The 22,549-nt window shown below is 42.6% G+C and overlaps 1 protein-coding gene across 2 annotated transcripts in view; it reads right to left on the bottom strand.

Moving 5' to 3' along the window:
* Positions 1-22,549, bottom strand: part of PRKCH (protein kinase C eta) — a 167,366-nt gene that overhangs the window by 58,554 nt on the left and 86,263 nt on the right. For both annotated transcript variants that reach the window (XM_075926364.2, XM_075926362.2), the window contains exon 10: positions 10,036-10,190. In XM_075926364.2, coding sequence (XP_075782479.2) covers positions 10,036-10,190 — 155 coding nt within the window. The remainder of the gene's footprint in view (positions 1-10,035; positions 10,191-22,549) is intronic.

Genomic DNA, 22,549 nt, shown 5'->3' with positions numbered 1-22,549 from the left:
AAGGCAGCTTGGGTGAAAGTGATCATGAAATCATAGAGTTCACAATTCTAAGGAAGGGTAGAAGGGAGAACAGCTAAATAGAGACAATGGATTTCAGGAAGGTGGATTTTGGTAAGCTCAGAAAGCTGATAGGTAAGGTCCCATGGGAATCAAGACTGAGGGGGAAAAACAACTGAGGAGAGCTGGCAGTTTTTCAAAGGGGCATTATTAAGGGCCCAAAAGAAAACTATTCCACTGTGTCGGAAAGATAGAAAGTATTGCAAAAGACCGCTGTGGCTTAACCATGAGATCTTGCATGATCTAAAAATAAAAAAGGAGTCATGTAAAAAATGGAAAGTAGGACAAATTACAAAGGATGAATATAGGCAAACAACACAGGAATGCAGGTGAAAGATTAGAAAGGCAAAGGCACAAAATGAGCTCAAACTAGCTACGGGAATAAAGGGAATCAAGAAGACTTTTTATAAATACATTAGAAGCAAGAGGAAGACCAAGGACAGGGTAGGACCACTGATCAGCAAGGGAGGTTTAGGTTGGACATTAGGAAAAAAGTTCCTAACTGTCAGGGTAGTCAAACACTGGAATAAATTGTCCAGGGAGGTTGTGGAATCTCCATCTGTGGAGATATTGAAGAGTAGGTTAGATAAATGTCTATCAGGGATGGTCTAGATGGTATTTGGTCCCGCCATGAGGGCAGGGGACTGGACTCGATGACCTCTCGAGGTCCCTTCCAAGTCCTAATATTCTATGAAAAAACACATGGTGAGGCTTTTTGGCCCGCCATCTTGCCTCCCTACGCTGGACGGTTTTTAATGGGGGCCACGGTGTTGCTTAACAAGTCTCGGGGTCTTTTTTTGCTCAACAAACTTTTATCCTGGCATGGTTTTTTGTTGTTGTTGTTGGGTATTTTTTCTGAAACCATCTGGAAACCCTAAGACTTAGACTGCTTCTGTGCAACAACTTCAGAGTCATCTTTTGGTACTGTTATCCACAGAGCTCCAAGTAAACATATTTCAGAAAATGAAGTCTCAGTAGCAAGAAAAATATTTCAATCATCTAGTAAAACCACCACCATGGGTTGGTTTGTAGTAAGGACCAACAAACAAACACAGATGAAAAGATTGCTACATTCCACCTGATAGAGCAGACATTGGTGAAAGGTTTCTAGATAAACTGTATGAGAAGGAACTTGAATAGTGAGCAAGAAATACTGGGGGGAAATTAGCCAGTTTAAGCCTTGATGAGTGGAACAATGTACACAATAATCCAGTAATATGTGCTGTGAGACAATAGAAAATGGGGTTGCATATCTTTCAGAAACAATAGATACCATCAGGAAATGCCCACACAGCAGACTATTTAACAGACGTGGCAGTGAAATTGTAATAAACAAAAATTCAACTGTCACATCTGCAGTTTTGTCATAGATAATGCAGCAAACATGGCAAAGATGTGAAGATACTTAGAAGAAGAAATGGAAATATACTCCTTAATAACATATGGCTGCAATGGCTATTTAATGCATCTGTTAGCCAAAGACTTAAGTACACCTTATTCAGGAATAAAAGAAAATGTTACTGAAGTCACAAAATACTTCTGTAACAACCATTTTCCTTCAGCTTCATTGAAGAGAGCAGCAGGATCCAAACTAGTTCTCCCTGAAGATGTTTGATGTAACTCTGAACAATTTATTAAAAATTGGCTCATTCTCGTAAAACTTTAAGATAATTGTGATTACATAGATGGAAGTGTCTCATCCAAAGTATCTCACATTAGGTTAAAGAGGAATGTAGAGAATATGTTCAGTATACTGAAACTTATTGTCCATCACCTTAAACAAACTTCAGAGAAATGGATGCTGGATTGCTGATGCTGTTGAAATTTGGAAGGCTCCTCCAGAGATATTGACTAAAGAAATACCTCCCCAGAAGTGATCAAATACTAATTCCACCTCATTTTTTTGTGAACATTTTTACCCTCGGGTATAAAGCTTGATGTCTAACTTCTGAAGATGATGCATCTGCCATGGCATTGGCATCTCAAAATCACTTCTCTATTAACTCCAGTCATAATAAATTTCAGGGCTAAGTAAAACCATTTAATCAGTAAACATTTATTGATGACATTTTGAACAAAAATCTCCCCCCTGAATTGGTGAAAATCATTAGCCACGCATCTTGAAACAGTTCCATCAGTTGCTAAGCCAACTTTTCACAGCTGTAGCTTCTTCTACAGGCACAGAAAGAACATTTTCATCACTTACTCAAAGCTAAGACATTGACTAGGAGTTGAAAAAGCAGGAAAACTTATATTTGTGTTTCAGTCTATGAATCAAAATGACAGTAGGAGTGGGGAATATGAGAGCTAGTTGTAGAAGTTTTAAGGAGATTATATAATTGGTGTTATGATGACTTGTTTATTAGAGTTAATAAAACTTGAAAATTAAAAAAAGTTTAAAGAAGCCATTAGCAGTCAATTCAGAAGACTGCTGCAATTGCAAATATGAAACATTTATGTAACACTCAAGATTTGGCTGAATAAGCTATAAGTGCTACTATATTTGTGTGTGTGATTTAGTTCTTACGTTCCTAATATATTGCAGCTTGATACTCTTGCCTGTATTACGTACTATTTCCTAAATTAATAAAAATCAAGTTATCCATAAAAATTAGACAAAGTATATGCTCTAAGATAGTTAAATGCTGTACTGAGTTGTAAATTAACATGTTTGAGTGATTAGATTTGCACCATTGTTGAAGAAATATATGAAATAATATCAGTGGGAACTTGATTTAAATCAATGATTTTTTCTTGATTTAAATCAATCCGCCCTACAATCTAAATAGACAAGATGCAATCAAAAAAACCCAAATAAAACCTTGTCAAGAAACATGTTTTACATACACTAGCTATGAGCACAGGTTGCATGTTTTGAGTCAATTTATTTTAACAATATAAAAAACCAACAGGCATTGATTATGTCAGTAATTCCTGATAATGACCCTTCTAACTAATATCAGTTGGTCATTTAGTAGCTCTTATGCATATAAGTAGCCATATTACAGAGCTATGCTTAATTATGTCAATGAGATGAGAGATATGTATACAATATGCAACAGAGTTCTGAAGGCAGGACTTTTTCCCCTACGAGCAAAACTGAAATTCAGGTCTAAGAAATATAGCACAATGTCTGATAACGAACGACAGCACACAAATGTGATAGGCTGTTTTCGCTGCACTTACTATTTTTGTCCACGTGTCAAGAATAAAACACCTTATACAGCACAGGTCCAGAGGATGTAAAAATAATACAAACACACACAAATTAAAAAAATGGAAAGCATAAAAGATTAACCTGAACCAGGTTAAAAAACACAGTTGTAATCACAGTGCAAAGTATGTGTGCTCTTGGATAGTATATAAACTTTCCCACACATATTATTAGATTACCCGGCCCTTTACATATTATGTCTGAATGCCCTTTATCCAGATGCACAAAAAGGATTACAACACAAAGAAAATCTAGGCTGCTGCATACAAACTCTTGCCCAGGGGGCTATGCTATTTGCAAGCTACTGTGATTTCTGCCATTTTACAGCTTTTAATTTACCAGTTTTTTTGTTCCTAATAAAATCTGCTTATTTCCCATTCTTTTTACTAGACTCTTAACCCCTGTCTATTCTATCAGCATAATACTCTTCCTGGCCCCAGTTCAGGAAAGAACTTAAGCCTGTGCTAAACTGGTTTCCTGAATCAGGACCTCCAAGATTACAATAATTGACATATTCAGTCAATGAGGATTTTTGGAGCTACAACGAACACACAACTGTGGATTTAAAAATGCCTCATCATTTGGCCTAATGTCTCACATCCCATCCATAGCTTTCCCATTGGAATACATACTACATATATGTGTATGTGTAACCCATACACACCTAGGCTATGTCTACACTCACGGCTTCTTGTGCGAGAAATATGCAAATGAGGCTAAGCATGGAATATCACGAAGCCTCATTTGCATACCTAATGAGCCGCCATTTTGCAAAAGAGGCTCTTGCACCAGAAGGAGCTGTCTACGCTGCCCCTTCTTGCCCTAGAAAAACCCTCTTGCGCAATGCCATTATTCCTGAAAATAATCAGCATAGCAGCGTAGACAGCTCCTTCTGGTGCAAGAGCCTTTTTGCAAAAATGATGCCTCATTAGGTATGCAAATGAGGCTCAGCAATATTCCACGCTTAGCCTCATTTGCATTCTTCTCACACAAGAAGCCGCAAGTATAGACATTGAACCACACATGCGCTCTGTCCCATGAAATGGCACTTAGACCACTTACAGCCAGAGATAAGAACAAGGGAGCTCTACAACCTAAACTGAGAGCCTACTTGCTTTATAGCTCAAGCTGTAGCAGCTCCTACACTAAGCTCCAAAAGTCCTAAGTTCAAAACTGCCAGGTGGCAGTTACATATGCACATATTTATGTGATTAGAGAATACAATAGAGTGGATGTGTAACATGCTGCAGATCCCCAGAGTTTTGCAGACCACAGGTTGAAAACCACTGCTTTAAGGGGATCAAGATCTGAACCCAGATGTACAGATACGGAAACCAACAACAGAAGCGAAGGGGAATTAAAATCACCATTTGCAAAAACTGAGAAAGTAAAAAAGGTGGTGTGAAGAGGGGGAAGCTCTTGGCATGGCAAGAAAGGAAGAGCGAGCTGCACTATAGACAATGGCTCTAGACAAATGGGAAGCAGGGCTAACTACGTTTTGATTTGCAGCATATAATTTTACATTCACTTAATGTCAGATTTTTGTCTCAGTGGAAACCCTATGTCCTTTTTGGCTATTATAAACCTTTCTTGTAAAATTAGTCTCTTTAAAAGGTCTATGTAAACCTCTCTCTAAATGTCACCGACTGTCAACCGAAATATGAAGTTTATGAACATGTAGCAAAAATGCCTTCCTTATGAATGTCTATAGCTGGAGAAATGTGATCTTGTCAGGCCTTATAAGCTAAAAAAGCTGATCTTATAAACATGCCCCAGTTTCCAGTTCACGTACTGAGAGATCTCCAAGTCAACTGCAGCTCCTGGAAGATTCAGCCGGTGGTTAGTCAATCCTGAATGCTGTTAAGGAGCACTGCACTGATGAAATTGTATAAATGGGTCTCCAACCAATTGTCATTGACAATTCTGTGGCACTTTTCACAACAGTTACTGTTAATCCCTAAATAATGGCCACATTCTAATCTAGATAATTACACTGTGCCCTCCACAGAACCAAAGTGCATGATCAAAGCAGTCACTTTGAGGGACCTGCCAGTAATTTGCTAAAGACCTGGACTGTCGCAAGGGATGGGGATTCCACCACCATTTTCCTTCGAAGAGTTAACAAACTGCAGGGCCTATCTTCATTACAACATACAGATGACCGGGCTTGGCCTGGGTACACAGCTAGGGGGCATCTACATGGTTATTTCTGTAGCATAAACACATACTCGAGGTGGCAAAAAGTCATGATCCAAATTAGAACTGGGTGAAAACACAGGCATTTGTGCCCTGCTCTCTTATGAAAAGTGACTCAGGATCTACAATGCCCATAGGTGGCTGGGACTTCATGCTGAAAAGGAGATGCTCAATCAAAAAGAGAACAACTTGTCTGCACCTGAGAGATCCTATGCACTCACTGAAATCATCATCAGCTGCTGGCGCTTATCACCTCAGCAAGCTATGCTACCCTTGTGTAGAGAGATGCCTTCCAGGGGAAGAGAAGGAAGGTAGAAGTGTCATGAGAGTGAAGAATGTGTAGACAGGTTGGGCAGACAACTGGGTGCTGCTGCTGTAGGAAGCCTGTGAGCTGTCTGAACCCTACTAACCTCACTAAAGAAAAGGAACATTTCAAAGATACATTTGAACCTGATGGGTCTTGGTGTGCATATATCATGCTTCAGTTTCAGGACACTGCAAATGAAACATGACAAGAGGACATAGAAGATAGCAAATTTATAATCCAAATGCTGCACTGATTTGCCTTGGTCTGAACTGGGGTACAAGAAAGCAGCTCACCCATTTGGCATATTAGATCAGCATACAATTAATATGTACCATTTTAAATTTAGAAATCAAGTATGCTCTTTTTCCAATCCTTTTTGTTATTTGTTAGGGCTAGTATGTCTGGCAACACATACAGCCTACAGTACAACATACTACAGTACAGCTCAGATATACTCATATTGCAGGTTTTTTTCTTTATACTATTCACAGAGAACTAGCAAGCTGGAAAATGCAAGCTTCAAGAAGAATATTTATATGCATGCTTTACAAAGAGTTGTGAGCAAACTCACTTATCCTTTCCCAAACTGATCATTGTGTTTTTCTTTGTAGGTAGGTTTAAAAAAAAAAAAAAAAAAGAGCGAGAGAGCGCACATGTGTTGCTCTACAATAGAGGATTCCTCATGCAACACCCTGAAATGTGGTGATGCCTTTTTCTAGTCTAGTAATATATAGCACAAATTGAGCCAAAATCTACCCTTGCACAACATTAGTGTATTTCAGATAACAAAAAACTATGATTTGGCATATGAAAAAGCATGTACTTAAGTCCATATTTGAATTTCATTCTAATTTTTCCCCCTTGTGTGATGTGATACGAAACTGTGATATACTTGTCAACATTCTTCAGAATACAGCTATAAATAGCAGGTGCTGACTTGAGAACTCAACCTCAGCTGATGTTTCTTTGATAATGCTAATGAAATGTCCCACTTCTGCAGCAACACAAAAACATCCATGAAACCAAAACCTGCTTTTAAAAAAACCCAAAGCCACATATTTTTATGGGAATTATTCTTGAGTCTGTTCTCATGACCAAAAAACAGACTTTTATCCAGTGACAGCTTCAAAATGAGGTGATCTAAGCAGCTACTGAAAATTAAAGGGCATTAAAATTATTTATCCTGAAATGCTTCATGTTGAAAGATGGAAAATGTCAGTATTGTTACACTTAAAGCTATCCTGGAAGAATTGTTAACTATATGGTGCTTTTCTGGGATCATCCTCTAAGTTACCACTTTATTCTAACGATAATTTATATTAGTATAGTCCAAAGAAGATTGTTGGAAAGATGTTGGCAAAATGCTTTCAATTCAGAAAGTTTTTCCCTTAACTTTTTTGCAGACGCTTCAATCTCGTTTCTGTTAATAAACAGCACTTCTCATTCTAACATCAGTTCAAATGGCTTCCTCTTAATTAAACATTTTCCTCTGCCCTGTAAACTGCTTCCTACAAGTCAAGGACCACCCAAAGAGCAATCTGTGAGTTAAAAGATTTCCTTTCTAGTTTCAGCAATTGAAAAAGCTGAGATTCTCATCCTAGATGGATGTATCATATTTAATAAATCTGCCATTATACAAAAATTATATATTAATATTAGCCTTTTAAAAACATTTTGTAAGCCACCTCAAATATTTTAAATAGAAAGGCAGGGTAAAGTATTTTAAATAAATAAAATAAAATAAATAAATAAAAAGCACTCTCTACCATCCTTATCATCTAAGATAATCTACCATATAATTATACGACATGTATCCCTCTGGGATCTCTGTGCCCCTCCACCCTCACACATATGCACTCACATTTTCTAACAATGAACTCCAAACAAATTTAATTGCCGGATCAGCCTTTAAACATCTCTAATATCGAGGCTAAGTTTTCTATCACAAACTATAGCAACTTGTAGGAAGCTCCTAAATATAAACAGATTGACTCCCCTCATCTGAGGACAGGCAGCAGGAGAAAGCATTGAAACCACAGAGGGATAGGCATTTGATTTTGTGCAAAGTTCTGTCAGTGACTGAATGGCAATGACTATCGGAGGTTAATATTTTAAGAATATTAAGAAAACTGTGCAATTATCTGGCAGGGCCTCCCTTCTGAGGCTGGTATTTTATACAAGGGAAAATTTAGGATGAAAAGCAGGTATGGGAGGAGAGGACTTGTTTTTACGTGTAGGTCACAGTGCTTTAGGAGCATAATAGGCACTATAAATATCACAGGTAAAGCCCACGTTACATTGGAGTTTGGAAATACTAAAACTACATCCTTTTTCTTTTCTATTTTACATGCTCATTCAGCAGATCATTTTGTACTTTAAAGAAATACAGAGAACTCTGCTCTGTACTTGTGTCTCTACTTATTCTGGGAGCTCCATCTGCAAAGAGGAAGATCTCGATCTCCCTTTTCCTAACTTATCTTTCAGTCTTGCCAACAACAGTTGATTACTGAACCCCAAGCTAAAATGGTTTTGAAAACAATTTTTTAACATTGTTTCTCTAGTAAGGGAAACCCCACTACCAACTGGGGAGAAGGCTCACATGCACTAAACTTTAGGAGCCAAAGATCAAATGGTGTTTGGGCCAACCTTCAGTACAAAAACCATACCAATGGCCACTGTCTTCAACAAGGCAGTTCCGAGTGGGCACAAGAGTCTACCTGTGTGGATCCAGTTGCATGATGTAGCATAATGTGGTTGAATCAGCACAAAGCATGTCCACAACCACATGGTTTCTAACCATACTGGCATAACATGTAAAGGCCTGACTGGAGAATAGGGTCGTGGCAGGGTTGGTAGGCCATAACTGGATACAACACATTACCGACTTATTGTTGGGACTGCCGGAAAGGATCTGTGTAATATAATTAGCTGGTCCTCCTACCCTCTTAATGGAAGGGCAGTCTGAAGTGCATTGCATCCAATGTCATAGACAGTACTCTTTAATCATGTCCTAGTATCTTGTATGCTCACTGCACTAGTCATTCTATCCAGTTCTATGAAATGTCTCATATAATCTGGCCCCTTGTATATGTACGGGAATTCTTAAAAACTTCTGGCACCCTGGACTTTGCCAGTCCAACTCCATGATCGAGAATCAGTTATCCACCCTGGCCTGCTGATCACAAGAGTAGTCAGATGGGCAAGGAGGGGAGAGTTGGAGCATTACACAACAGACAGCCAATAGCTAAATTAGCTCTGTGGACCCAGATGGATTCTGGAATTGGAATGCAGTGTAGCCATCAAGAGGGAAATGAAATCATGAAAAACACCCATAATCCTCTAGTCTGGCAGCAGTATTTGAAGCAGTGTGGGAACAATGCTCAGATTTTCCTAGAGTGCACTGATACAAACACAATCATGTGAAGTGGTGGATGTGGACAACATCTGATGCTTAATTGTGCTGAGGGAGGGCGGAGAAAATGCTTGTGTGGATGTGCTGAGTCATGTTAGATGTGGGTCTCAGACCCAGTTTTTTGTTTGTAGCATAGATGGGCATTGAGGGGGAATGAACACAGTCCTGCAGCACTGTTGCAATGCAGAATAACAGCAGCCCAGGGCTGGATTTGGGCCCTGTGTACAGAGCTATAAATGACAAATCACTCACAGCCAGGGGATACAGCTCATCGTACTTATGCCCCAGATAACACAGAACGCTTTCACCTAATCTGCTCCCTCTTTGTTGTGACCTTGATTTATATTCAGCAGCAGCAGTAGGATAGGCTGAGACCTATTCAGAGGAGGCTTCTGTTTTTCAGCAGCTATCAGTCTACAGCTCTCCAATTTCCCATTAATATAGGCACCCTGATAAGTGCAAATGTCTGCGTGTCAACATTGTGGGCCTGATCTTTTGCTGGTGTTGCACTGACTTCAGCAAAGCAATGCTGATTTACAATTCTAGTTTACATCAATTCAGCATCTGGCAAGGTATCTTGAACATGTAAAAGGCTGATATTTTTATATCTGTTCCTAGACATATAACTGGTCGAGGAATGATGGTCTCACCTCCCCCCGTAATAAATATTATACCAGGTAGTTTGTCTGCCTCCTGCAGGCTGTGGGCACATTTGACAGTCAGCAGCAAAGAAACAGAGTGATTATCGTTACATTTGTTAAGTGATTCCCAGCAGCCTGCGAGGAATTATTTGTCTGAATGGAAAAAGCACAGCTTAGATCAAGAAAGTAAATGAAATGCAGAGCTCACCGATAAATGATGCCTTTCTCATGGAGAAACATGAGGGCTGAAATAATTTCTGCAGCATAGAAGCGGGCTCGAACTTCGTCAAAGCGACGGGACTTCTGAATATGGAACATCAAGTCCCCACCATTCACAAACTCCATGACGAAGAACAAGCGATCCTTTACAGACACACAAACACAACATGGACATTAAGCGTTAATCAGCATATCTTGTCCCATGCAGAGATTACTTAAATTCAAAACTATTCTCTCCAAAACAAAATCAGAAAAAACACTAAGAAATGCTGAAAAATGTGATCTTTCCAGAGAGGTTACGTCAAAAACGATAAGATCTAAAAGAAATACCCCTTATTGCTCAACAATGAAATATGTCCATTTGTTCTGTACATGTGAGCACATGCATACTTATGAAAAGAATCCCAGAGAACTTTACAGATAATTATAACCTTTCTCCAGGTTTTTACTAATCACTCCAATCTGGTTTAATGCAGACCAGGGGGAGGGGGAGCAGAGCGGAGCAGAGCAGAGGAACGCGTCTGGGCTGTCAGCTGGCCGCGCGTTCCGCCGCTCTGCTCTGCTCCCCCTCCCCCTGGTCTGCAGACCTGGGGGACGGGGAGCAGAGCAGAGCAAAGCCGCGGAGCCCGAGGGCAGCAGGATAGCCACGGCGCGTCTGGGCTGTCCCCTGCCCCCTGCCCCCGTGCTCCGCGGCTTTGCTCCGGACGCCTGTGGTACAGCAGCTGGGGCACTGCCGGTTGATCCCATAGCGCCGCTCTGGGCGCCACTGGACCAACCCAGCAGCACCCCAGCTGCTCTGCCCCAGGTGTCCCCAAGTCAGCAGCTGCTGAAAATGACCAGTGGCTGACTACAGGAAGCTCCTGCCCCGGGCTTCCTGGAATCAGCCGCTGATCAGTTTCAGCAGCAGCTGACTTGGGGATGCCTGGGGTTCTTAAGTTGAATCTGTATGTAAGTCAGAACTGGCGTCCAGATTCAGCCACTGTTGAAACTGATCAGTTTCAGCAGCGGCTGAATCTGGACGCCAGTTCCGACTTACATACAGATTCAACTTAAGAACAAACCTACAGTCCCTATCTTGTACGTAACCCGGGGACTGCCTGTACTTAGTTCCTGGCAGTAAATGAGCAGAGATTCACTGCTGTTCTTTGAGCTTCTGTATTTTTGCAAAGGACCATATATGTGGAGAAAGCTGTTGCACATGCATTTAATGAAGTTTGACATAACAATGAGGATTTTACATGTGCAAAACTGATGCATGCTTTATTTTTTGCAAGGGGGGGGAATGAGGAGGAGACAATGTAGTCTAATGTATGCAAAGAAAATTGCACATGAGCAGGTGTGGCGTGACATCACAGCCCGGGACTTTAAAACCGCCTGGCCCAGAGTTGTACCGGGCGGCCCAGCTCCAGGTCCGGCATGTGGCCTGGTCTGGAGTCCCAGCAGCAGCTGGGGCCCGATCACAGACTCCAGCCCCACAAACTGGAAGACAGAAGCCAGGTAGGGGAAGGGATGGGGGAAAAAATAGGGGAAAGGGTGGGAGAGGAAGGGGCTTGTGCTTGAGATGAAAATGCCCTGGGGTTTGGGCTTCCCCTGGAGCGCGTGCCCCATCCCCCAGAAAGCTGCACAAGCTGCATTTGTGTGCACACCCCCAGCAAGCCGCGCAAGCTGCATTTGCATGTGCACCCTCCCCGGACAAAAAAAGGGGGGGGGGATTTTTTTGCTTGGGGTGGCAAAAAACCTAGAGCCTGCCCTGGACACAGGGGCTGTGTCTACACTGGCCACATAACCCGGAATAGCTATGGAAATGAGAGAAGTCAGAATAGGGAAATGCGCGGGGGATTTAAATATCCCCCACGGGATTTAAATAAACATGGCCGCCGCTTTTTTCCGGCTTGGGGAAAAGCCGGAAAAGAGCGTCCAGACTGGCGCGATCCTCCGGAATAAAGCCCTATTCCGGAGGATCTCTTATTCCTACTAGCAAGTAGGAAATAGGAATAAGAGATCCTCCGGAATAGGGCTTTATTCCGGAGGATCGTGCCAGTCTGGACGCTCTTTTCCGGCTTTTCCCCAAGCCGGAAAAAAGCGGCGGCCATGTTTATTTAAATCCCGTGGGGGATATTTAAATCCCCCGCGCATTTCCCTATTCTGACTTCTCTCATTTCCATAGCTATTCCGGGTTATGTGGCCACTGTATAGACACAGCCAGGGAAAGGGGGAGGGGCATGCAGGGGTGACGTAAAAAAGGATGAGGGGCACGCAAGAGTGACGTCATGGGGAGGGCCGTTCTCAACCCATTTCCCGGGCCTATTTTGATTGCCAGTCCGCCCCTGTTCCAATGTTAAGGTTTTCATTCTGAAAAACAGAAAAGTCCAGTCTGGAAGGCAAATAGAGGATTAACTTGAGCCAGTTCAATTTCTTTATGATTCTTTTTGTCTTACCCTTCTTCAAATCCCCACCCATGCTTGAGCATTATTAATCTACAGCCGGAGGTTTTAATCTCCTCTCTACATTCCAGTGGCCAGATGTTTGGTTCTTTCCAATCTCTTGCATCTGGCCAGCTTGAAATGACCACTGGCATTAGCATCTTGAAATGCACATGGCAGAAGGAAAGCAACCAAGGATCTTTTAGTTTTTCAGCTGGTGCTGAAGACACAAGAGGGAAGCCAAATGGGGTGTGAGTGGCAATAAAGAATTCTTCTCATTACCATCATGGGCTGCTGCGAGAGCTGGTGGAATCTCACAGCTCTCTCCAGAAGCAGCAACATGAAGATAGATGTGTTCCCCTGATCCTGGAGTCAAAAAATACTCAGCCAAAATGTGCACTATAGTGGAGAAAGTGATCACACCTGCTATGCTACATGAAAAGAGCCTGCTATGCTACATGAAAACCATACGAATGTCTATGATCCTTCAGTGTTTCTCTCTGGCCTACTATTAGGACTAGGGTTGCCAGGTGTCTGGTATTGTACCGGACAGTCCGGTATTTGCACTCTTTGTCCAGTTAAAAAAATGTAGAGAATACCAGACATGTGCAATATTCAGTATCTCTGATTTTACTGGCTGCGCACTGGACAGAAGCCTGGTGTGGGCGGAGGGAGTGGCTGGAAGGCGGGACCATGATGAGCACTGGGAGCCTGTGATTGCACAGAAGCCTGGCGGGGGCGGAGGGAGTGGCTGGGAGTCCCAGCTACTCCCCCCGCCCCTGCCAGGTTTCTGCGCAATCACAGGCTCCCAGCATCGATGGCGGCCCTGCCTTCTAGCCTGGGAGGCGGGGCCACGATCACTGCTCTGGGCACTTCAGAAGCCTCGTTGGGGTGGGGGGGAGTGCCTGGGAGTCCATCTGGCAACCCTAGTTAGGACTCATTAGTAAGGGGAAATAGACTGGAATTGCACAATAATGCCCTATGAAGACACTCGTTTTCCATACTAAGAATGCCTTTGTGTGGTTTTTCCCTAATTACATATGCACATAATTCTGGGTGAAAGAATAAACTGCAGATCAGTTAAGAATAACCAACTCTCCCAAATTGAGAAATATTGTCAAGGTAAAAGTTGGTCTGAAAAGAACCAAGTGTTAAAATTAGTAAGTTAATGCTCCCTAGACTCAGTGGTTAAGAATAACTAACTCCCATGCTTCAAGAAAGACAGAAGTTGATCAGAAAAGAACCTAGCCTTTACATTAATAAGCTAATGCTTCAAGGACTCACTGGATTAAGCAACACCGCACAAAAGGTACTATATGGAATAAGTGTGTGCATACCGCAAGTTAGTGAAGAATAGCTGTTGTGATTTTTTAAAAAAAATCACATCCTAATTTATTCTGCAATAGCTTCTCAATGTAGACAAGCTTTCAGAAGGACACTGAGCAAGACTAAGGAACACATACTGTGGTGGAATTGGATAAAATTCAGATTCCTCTGCCTTGCTAATTATACTGCCTTGACATACCTTTTATTCCTCTCCTTCTCGCCTCTTTCTCTAGGGTTGTCTCTACAGAAAGAGCAATCCATCCTACTTAGGCCAGTTCATTAGGCCATCACTCACCTCTTCATTTTAATTCCTCCTTAAAACTCCCTTCCTGCCACACTACCTACATGAAGTTATTTAATTCACCTACACCCAACTGTGTGTGTGTCTGTATTTAGAAACATAGCAACAGTGTAGTGTCCCCCACTTTTTTTATGCCAAACTTTGAGAAAATAAAACCACTGCAATCCTATCCTGCTTCCCCACCTCCAACTAGTCCTTCTTGACTTCCTTGTGGGGCATACCTCACACTCTGAGATACGTTCCTAGAGATTTTCATAGTCTAACACTTCCCTCCCTATGAGTGCAATGAAACAGCAGTATTTGAAGTGTCAATGATATCTGAACGAACAGGTATTGACGTGAATGGTGCAGTCCACAGCTATTGCTTCAGGTTTTCTGCAAATTCAGGCAACATCACTACATGGATTACACTCAGGTTACATTCTGAAGGTTTTCTTTGTAACCATAACTTCTAGTGACTTACCTCTGCATGTGCTCACATACATAAATGATAAATCAGGATTGTTTCACCATTGAGACTCTCTCATTTAGCCTTAACATAATGTCTGCCTACCCAAATTCATTCTTTTCTCCCTGGTTTTGCCAGGTTCCTAATTACCTAGTTTACTAACACTTATTAGTCTTGTGGGTCTGACTAAGGAGAAGAGAAGGGCTGAGTATTATAAACTGTTCACAAACTAGAATTTGTGCACTGGTTTCTTGTCTGCATGGTAGCATATACTATAAAGATCAGCACGAATGAGAATTCTTGGGGAATGAGGAATTAAACAAGATTTTCCACTGGTATTGACAGGTGGGGACATCAGTTTGCTATCCTGCAAAGACCAACTAAGTAATCTCTCCAAAAGCATCCTGAAGCAATGACAGTTTATTAAGAACGGGAATTTACAGTTAAAATTAGGAATAAGCATGTAAAATGTCCATGAACATGGAAAGGGGGCTTTACATAGCAAATGAATTTCATCATAAACTTAGAGGTAAGCCATCTGGTACTCCAAAGCAATGCTTGGCATACCTAGGTTACATCTAGACTGCAGTGTTAAATCAGAAAGAGATACACAATTTTCAGTATGCAAATTGCATATCGTTTCCCGATTTACTTTCTAAAGAGGCTTTTCTGAAATTTGGTACATCTACACGGTGCCAAATTTCAGAAAAAAGTGCTCTTTCTACACATCCCTTATGCCTCGTAGAATGAGGTTTACCAGGATGGTGAAAGAGCGCGTCAGCTTTTTCGATTTTTTTTTTTTAAAAGGGGACACGTTCCTTGGATGCGGCGTTGCTTTTCCGGAATACCAGTGCTGTCTAGATGTTGCCCTAGAAGGTGGGCAGAGACAAATCTTTATACCACTGTTCTGCGTTCCCTGACGCTGAGCTCAGCACAAGTTAGAGCAGTCTCAGTGCAGCTCTAACTCAGACTGGTTGATAAAGGCCTCCAAGAAACTACTCCACAAGCCATGACTGCCCACTCTTCACTTGATTATATCCCTTTACTGAAATAGGGCAGAGGGGGATGGGAAAGTCTTCATCTAAGCCACCTTTCAATCCACTTGGAGCTGCTAGATAGGTACAAATGGGAGTGAGGATGGATTAAGGATTGGACAGTGTTTTTGAGAAGAGGAACTGCTGAAATGCTTGTCAGTGTTTTACATGCTGTGTTTCTCAGAAGCTTTCTCTGATCTGTTATCTTTGTATGACATTGGCAATAAATTAAGATTTTGAGTCAACAGGAAACAGTGACGTTAAAGGCTTCACAGCAACGGCAGCCACAACAGGAAATCCTGTTGCACCATTTTGGATTAAAATCAAGCTGAACAAAAGCCACAATGCCAACTGTTACTGTAAATTAAAGAAACAATTGGGTGAAATAAAGTGCTCTGGGTCATATGGTTTTGTTTTGAGGCTGGCCAGTGTCCAGACATGAATGCTGTAAAACTCTTCTGCAAGAAAATTTGGTATATTTCTCACCTTGGCATCTTGCTTACCAAGCTGGCAGGCGTTAGGCACAGGGCTAGGCAAATAATGGTGATAATCGAAGCAAAACAAAAATAATTTGAGATCAGACAATTTTTTAAAAAGTTTTTCTTGATAAAACCAAAACTGAAAAAAAAATTGTTTCAAGTCAAACAAAATGCTTTAGATAGCACCACAATAAAACTTTTCTGGCTTTTTCACACCAATTTTTCCTTGGTCAAAACTATTCTCAGAATTCAACCAAAATTCGTGAATAATTCTGATCAACCTAAAATCTGCATTTTTTGGTGAAAAAATATTCGTACACAGCTACGCACACAAAATTTCCCAGCTCCAGTCAGGAGTCCCCTAATAAGAGGGCCTCATGTAACTCAAATGCATCTCCGTCTTTTTGCTTGGAAAAGCAGAGTGGGGCTTTGAAGGAAATTGCTTCCTGTTAGGCCCCGATTCTACAAGCTGTTCTGGGTAGATTTCCAAGATGGTCTATGGGGTCCTGGGCAGTTTACAGGATTAGGCTTGGGGTTAAGAGTATGTCTACACAGCCCACAAGAGTGAATTTCCCAGCCCCAGTTGACAGGCTTAGGTTAGCAGAGCTCCTGGCAGCATTTTGAAAATAGGTGTGTAGATTGTGTTTTGAAGGTGCTGCTTTGGCTCGGGTTTCAGAAGTCAAGCTCCAGCCTAGCCACAATTTCCAAGTACTGTCTACACAACTGTTTTTAGAGTGCTGACATAAGCCCTACTACTACCCATGCTGTGTAGACGTACACCTCAGGATTAGTGGCTAGGGAGGGTGCAAAGGTGGTTTAAAGCCACATTAGACACTTCTCCCTTTAGGCTGCATCTCTTAGAGCAGGGGTGGTCAATAAAATGGCGACAGTTCACCGGGTTTAGCCCCTCGTGGGCCACTACCACTATATTTACCTGTGCCTCCGCAGGTATGGGTGATCACAGCTCCTACTGGCTAGGAATGGTGATCCACAGCCAACAGGAGTTGTCATTCCCTGTACCTGCCAAGGTGCAGGTAAATATGGCGATGTGAGGGCCTGACAGACTGGATCTAGCATGTGGGTTAAGTCCTGTCTTAGAGGCACCATACAGAATCTCACCCTGAAATTGTCATAGGCCTCTATCCTGGGAACACATCCATGCAGGCAGACCTTTATAGCTACTGACCATGTGGATGCTTTTGCACGAGCAGATCCTTAATTAGTCCATTAACAAAATTTAACTGAGTAATTATATATATTTTTTCATCTAAAGACTTTAAAGTTTGTAGTCTCCATATAAGGGAGCATCTGAAAGAGACTGAAATATAGTTTGTGGTTTTCTAGTATTCAGAGATTCTGCCTGAATGTGGAATTCCACACTGTGTAAGCGTTTAATCTCCATGTCTATGACTGGCATATGCAACTCATCGGCAGGCAGATTTTGGGCTCAACATGAAACTCAAAGTCAAAAGACTCCAGTAAAAGCAGGGGACATTTTCACTGTCTGTTCCCTCATTAAAAAGGTTTTACAGTGCACTCAGCAATTTAAGCTTTGCACACAGTGGAAGCCAAGGTTTAAAAGCTGTTCCACGAAGGGTGAGGTCTGTCTTTGCTCAACAATAGAATTTTATTAGCTCATAAAATAAGTGTAGGGGTTGGACAGCTGATAAAATATTGTTACAAAGCCACCTCAAGGGCAGTCCGGCTGCCTCAGAGCTCCTCAAAACTCCTGTTATTTTGGGGTTTTTTTGTATGGTTCCGCAACCCCACAAAACCCTACTCACTAGGCCTTGCTGGAAGTTTGGAAATCAACAACAGTTTTTTAAATACCTTGCCAGGACAAAACTTCACTAGCAGTGAAGTGCTCTTACTACCAGAGAGTCCAGATGCACTGGAGTGCGGAGCATTGGACACATTTCATGGTTTTTTTAAAGTTATTTGAGGCAGCAATTTGACTGATCCTCTTTGAAACTCTCCCTAACAACACCCACTAAACCAGTGCTGAATCCTAATGAGTACTGGCATTCTAAACTAAGAGGTTTACACAATTACAGAGGATAGGTTCATAGAATGGATAGTAGTTGGCAGCAGTCCAGATTAAGAAGGGATTAGCAGCAGAAACAGGAGGAGAGGTGGAATGAAGAGACATGTCACCAGTACAATCTTTCTTTGAAAAGTGCTCTGAATTACATTTAATTTTGGATCCAGATCCCAGCTGACAGTAATGGAGCTATACTGATCTTTAAGGTCTCTGCTTTAAAGTTGGAATAACATTAAACAGAGATAAACCATTTACGTCCACTCCAAATCCCATCACAGGAACTATTCATGTACATTAGCTATGATTCTTAAATAGTCAAATTTATGACAGCCAGCGGCATGGGACTCAGCTAGTCATTTATTTTGTGGGCATGACAAGGGCTATGAAAATGCAACCATTAAAAAATAATTGCAAATTGATTTCACCAGATATTTTATTTGTATGCTTCAGTCACTTTGTAAATTCATGCCACTATCAGCAACAAATTATGTCTATGAGAAGTCAAACTGCAGTGTGCCACAAACAGAATTATGCAGCCCTCGGGGTATTGGTACAGCACAAACAGAAATGAATTGCTGTAAACCTAGACACAGTGAACTGCTGAGATAAGTTTCTTGGGGTTTTTTTAAGTTAATAAGGCAAAATGAAAAAACTAACATTTCAGAAATGACAGAGTTGAATCCACACTGCATTTATTCTCCAAAACAAGAAAAATTATACATAGTGGCTGTGTCTACATTGGCACCCCTTTCCAGAAAAGGGATGCTAATGTAGACTTAGGAATAGCAAAATCCACGGGGGATTTAAATATCCCCCGCGGCATTTGCATTTACATGGCTGCCGCTTTTTTCCGGGTTGGGGATAAGCTGGAGAAAAGTGCCAGTCTAGACGTGATTCTCCAGAAAATAAGCCCTTTTCCGGAGGATTTCTTATTCCTTGAAAGTAGGAATAAGAGATCCTCCGGAAAAGGGCTTATTTTCCAGAGAATCACGTGTAGACTGGCGCTTTTCTCCGGCTTATCCCCAACCCGGAAAAAAGCGGCAGCCATGTTAATGCAAATTCTGCAGGGGATATTTAAATCCCCCACGGATTTTGCTATTCCGAAGTGTCTAATCTGCATCCCTTTTCCGGAATAGGGGTGCAGTGTAGACACAGCCAGTGGCTGTCTTTGAGAGGACAGAGGACTTCTGGTCACCAAAATAATTTAATCTAGGGACTTGCCTGGCTTGTATTTAGTGAACACATTTCTGAGAAACACAGATCAGTTTCTCACTCTGGGCTGGTCCTTGCCACTTACAGTGAATTACTGATGTCATAGCCACAGATCCAGGAACTGCTGAGTCATCATCTGAGAGTGCTTTGTTATTTTACATTCTTGATAGGAGATACAAGACCAAATTCCATACACAGCACTCCTAAAGCAGCTGAACATTACTTAAGGAAGCTTCCCTGAGGCACTGACAATTAAACTGGTTCTTTCCAGCTTCCTGTAACATTTCTCCAGTGTCTCTCTGAATAAAGGTCACCATAAGTGTAATCTTCTATATAGTTTGGTATTAACACTAAGCCTGATTTTCAGAACTGCTGAGTATTAACACTCCAGTTAAAATCAATAGGAGCTGTGGGCACCCAGCACCTCTGAAAATCAGTTAACACTTTGTCAGTATAGAAGCAAGCATGCCACTAAATCAGAACATCTGTGTATTTTCTCAACCTTGTCCGAGGCAGCAATTTTATGAGGTTTAAAATTAATTGCAGTCATTTTTCTGGAACACGGCACCTTTTGAGCTACTGAGTGGCTGGTTGCCCCAGTCCAGGAATGGCTAATGTCATGCCTAAAAGATTATTCAGGCCTTTCCTATGAGGCACAGATTTATTCTTTAATACAAAAATTAAAGAAATTATCTTGACCAAATCAGGCTGCAAAGTTTTTCCCCTGCTTCTCCCTCCCCTTGGTCCTGTACCTGAGGGCCAGTAATAGGAACCCATTTTCCTCCCCCAGCAAGCCTCTTCAGCTGAATAACTTGCTGGCTTTTATCACCTCTTCATCAATCTTAGAATGGATGTAGCACATCAGTCACAGATGAGATTAGGCCCAACTCATTTTAAAGAGCTACCCACCCTGTGAAAGGTTAACTGTCCTGCAAACTATATGCTGCTCCTGACATACCCTTCAGATCAAGTACATCTTAAAGGGAACAGAAGTTCCATGGTGAACACATCATGTGATTATAAAATTCTACACAGAATGCACGCAGAAAGATGATTTTTATTGTTGCTTATTAATTTCTATTTAATTTAAAAAAGTAATCCCAAAATGTAGGAGCCTAAGCACTAGCACAGTGTTTCTCAACCTTTTTTAATAAAGTACTCCCTTAAAAAAAATTATAAATACCCCCAGTACTTACAGTTTCCAGTCACACTATTTTTTTCTACCATTGCAACACATTAGTTTAAACAACTTAATCATAGCCAGGCGGGCGATGAAATCTTTGGGTGTAAAAAGTACAAAAATAATCAAGCGCTATAAAACTTAAAACAAAAATTGAGTTTTCTCTAAATTTCAGTTGTGTTGACATACTCCCCAGACTTCTCTTGAATACCCCTAAGGCAGTGGTCTGCAACCTTTTTACACCCAAGATCACTTTTTAAATGACAGAAAAAGCCAAGATCTACCACCCCGCCCCTTCCTTGAAGCCCCATCCTTTCTGTTTACCTGCTCTCCATCACTTGCTATCCCCAACCCTTACACTGCTGCTTTTCCATCCCCCTAATTCTTCTGTAGGAAGAAGTTTTTCCAACATTTGGCCTGTCTAGACTTGACCATATGTCAGAAAAACCCCTTCTTTTGGAAGCCCCCTTGACATAGTATTTATTCCTCATGGAAAGAGGAATATAGGGGTGACCAAAAGATCATGTTTGCTCTTCCACTAAAAGAAGAACAAATGCATCCCTGGACGCAGAAGCGTTTTTCTGGGGTATCTCCGGAATCCTGAAAAACTCCTGCAGTCTAGACGTGCTCTCGCTGGGTTGAGACAGGATGTATAGGCTCCGAGGTGGGAATGAGGGATCTGGGTGCGGAAAGGGGTGAGAGGTGCAAGCTCTGGGAGGATATCTGGATGCAGGAGGAAGTGGATAAGGAAACGCTGGCTTGGGGAGGGAGTTCCAGGCCAGGCAGTGTTGGGGTCAGATGTAGGGTTACGGTACTAAGTAAGCCACAGACTTCTGGATGTGAGGGTTCAGGAATTTGGGTTGGGGTATGTGAGGGGCCCAGGGAAGGGGGTTCCAGTGTATGATAGGTTGAGATGTAGGGTCTGGGGGAAAGGGGAGTGCAGGAGTGTCACGATGCTGTGGCCAGATGGGGGCTTGGCTCCAATTGGGGTTTTTTTGGCCAAGCTTCATTTTCAAATAAAATACTATGTCAAACACAAAAATTTTCTGCATTGTCTTTATTTCTGAGAAGGGCAGGGAACCTGTTTGGACAGGGTGCCAGTGGGGACAGGTTTCTGCAGCTGGGGATGGGAGAGGGGACAGGGTGCCAGTGTGGACAGGTTTCTGAGGCTGGGGAGTGGGGAGAGGGAACGGAGGAAGTGGGGGCAGAAAGTCCCCTGCTATCACCTCCTCCCAGGATTCTCCCTCCCCCCCACACACCCCCGAGGTAAGCCGGTGGGTACCTCCCACAGTGCAGCCAAATCTCCACAGGCGCCTGCCCCAGGCCCAAACCCCCCCACTCCCGCGGCAGGGCCAACCCCCCCCCCCCCCAGGAGCCTGCCCCAGGGCCAAACCCCCGCGGGAGCCTGCCCTGGGGCCAAACCCCTCTCCTGCGGTGGGGCCAAACCCCCACAGGCGCCTGCCCTGGGGCCAAACCCCCACGAGCACCCGCCCCGGGGCCAAACCCCCCTCCTGCAGCGCGGCCCAAACCCCAGGGCTGACCCCCGCTCCTGCGGCACAGGGAAACCCCTGTGCTCAACTCACCCCTCTGGTGCCAGCGGCACAGGGAAGCTGACGCCCCCTCCCCAAGCACGTGACAGAGCTGTGGGAGGGGAGCAGCCAGCGCACTTCTGGAACCCCCGGAAGTGACGCTGGCTTTAGACAGGACTTCCATCCACCCGGAAGCCAGCACTACACTAGAGATAGGTAGTGGGGCTTCTCGGGGGTGGGGGGAAAATCGAGGGTGGGGGTGCTCAGACGCCTCGTGCTCGACTGGTCGAGGCCTCGCGATCGACCAGTCGATCACGATTGACAGGTTGGTGACCACGGCCTTAAGGGAACTCGTACCACTGGTTGAGAAACACTGCACTAGCACATAAAAACAAACAAAAAAAATCATGCACCACCCACCAAAACCCCCCACTTCTGAGTCCTTATCCACCAAGTAAATACGTTCACCTATCATAAATAAACTATTATTCCCTTGCTACATATGTCCCCTTATAAGGAGTGTGGAAAAT

The sequence above is a fragment of the Pelodiscus sinensis genome, chromosome 5, assembly GCF_052426305.1.
Source record: "Pelodiscus sinensis isolate ZL-2025 chromosome 5, ASM5242630v1, whole genome shotgun sequence".
Lineage (NCBI taxonomy): Eukaryota > Metazoa > Chordata > Testudines > Trionychidae > Pelodiscus > Pelodiscus sinensis.
The sequence above is the reverse complement of the archived record's forward strand: the minus strand, read 5'-3'. Positions and strand labels throughout refer to the sequence as shown.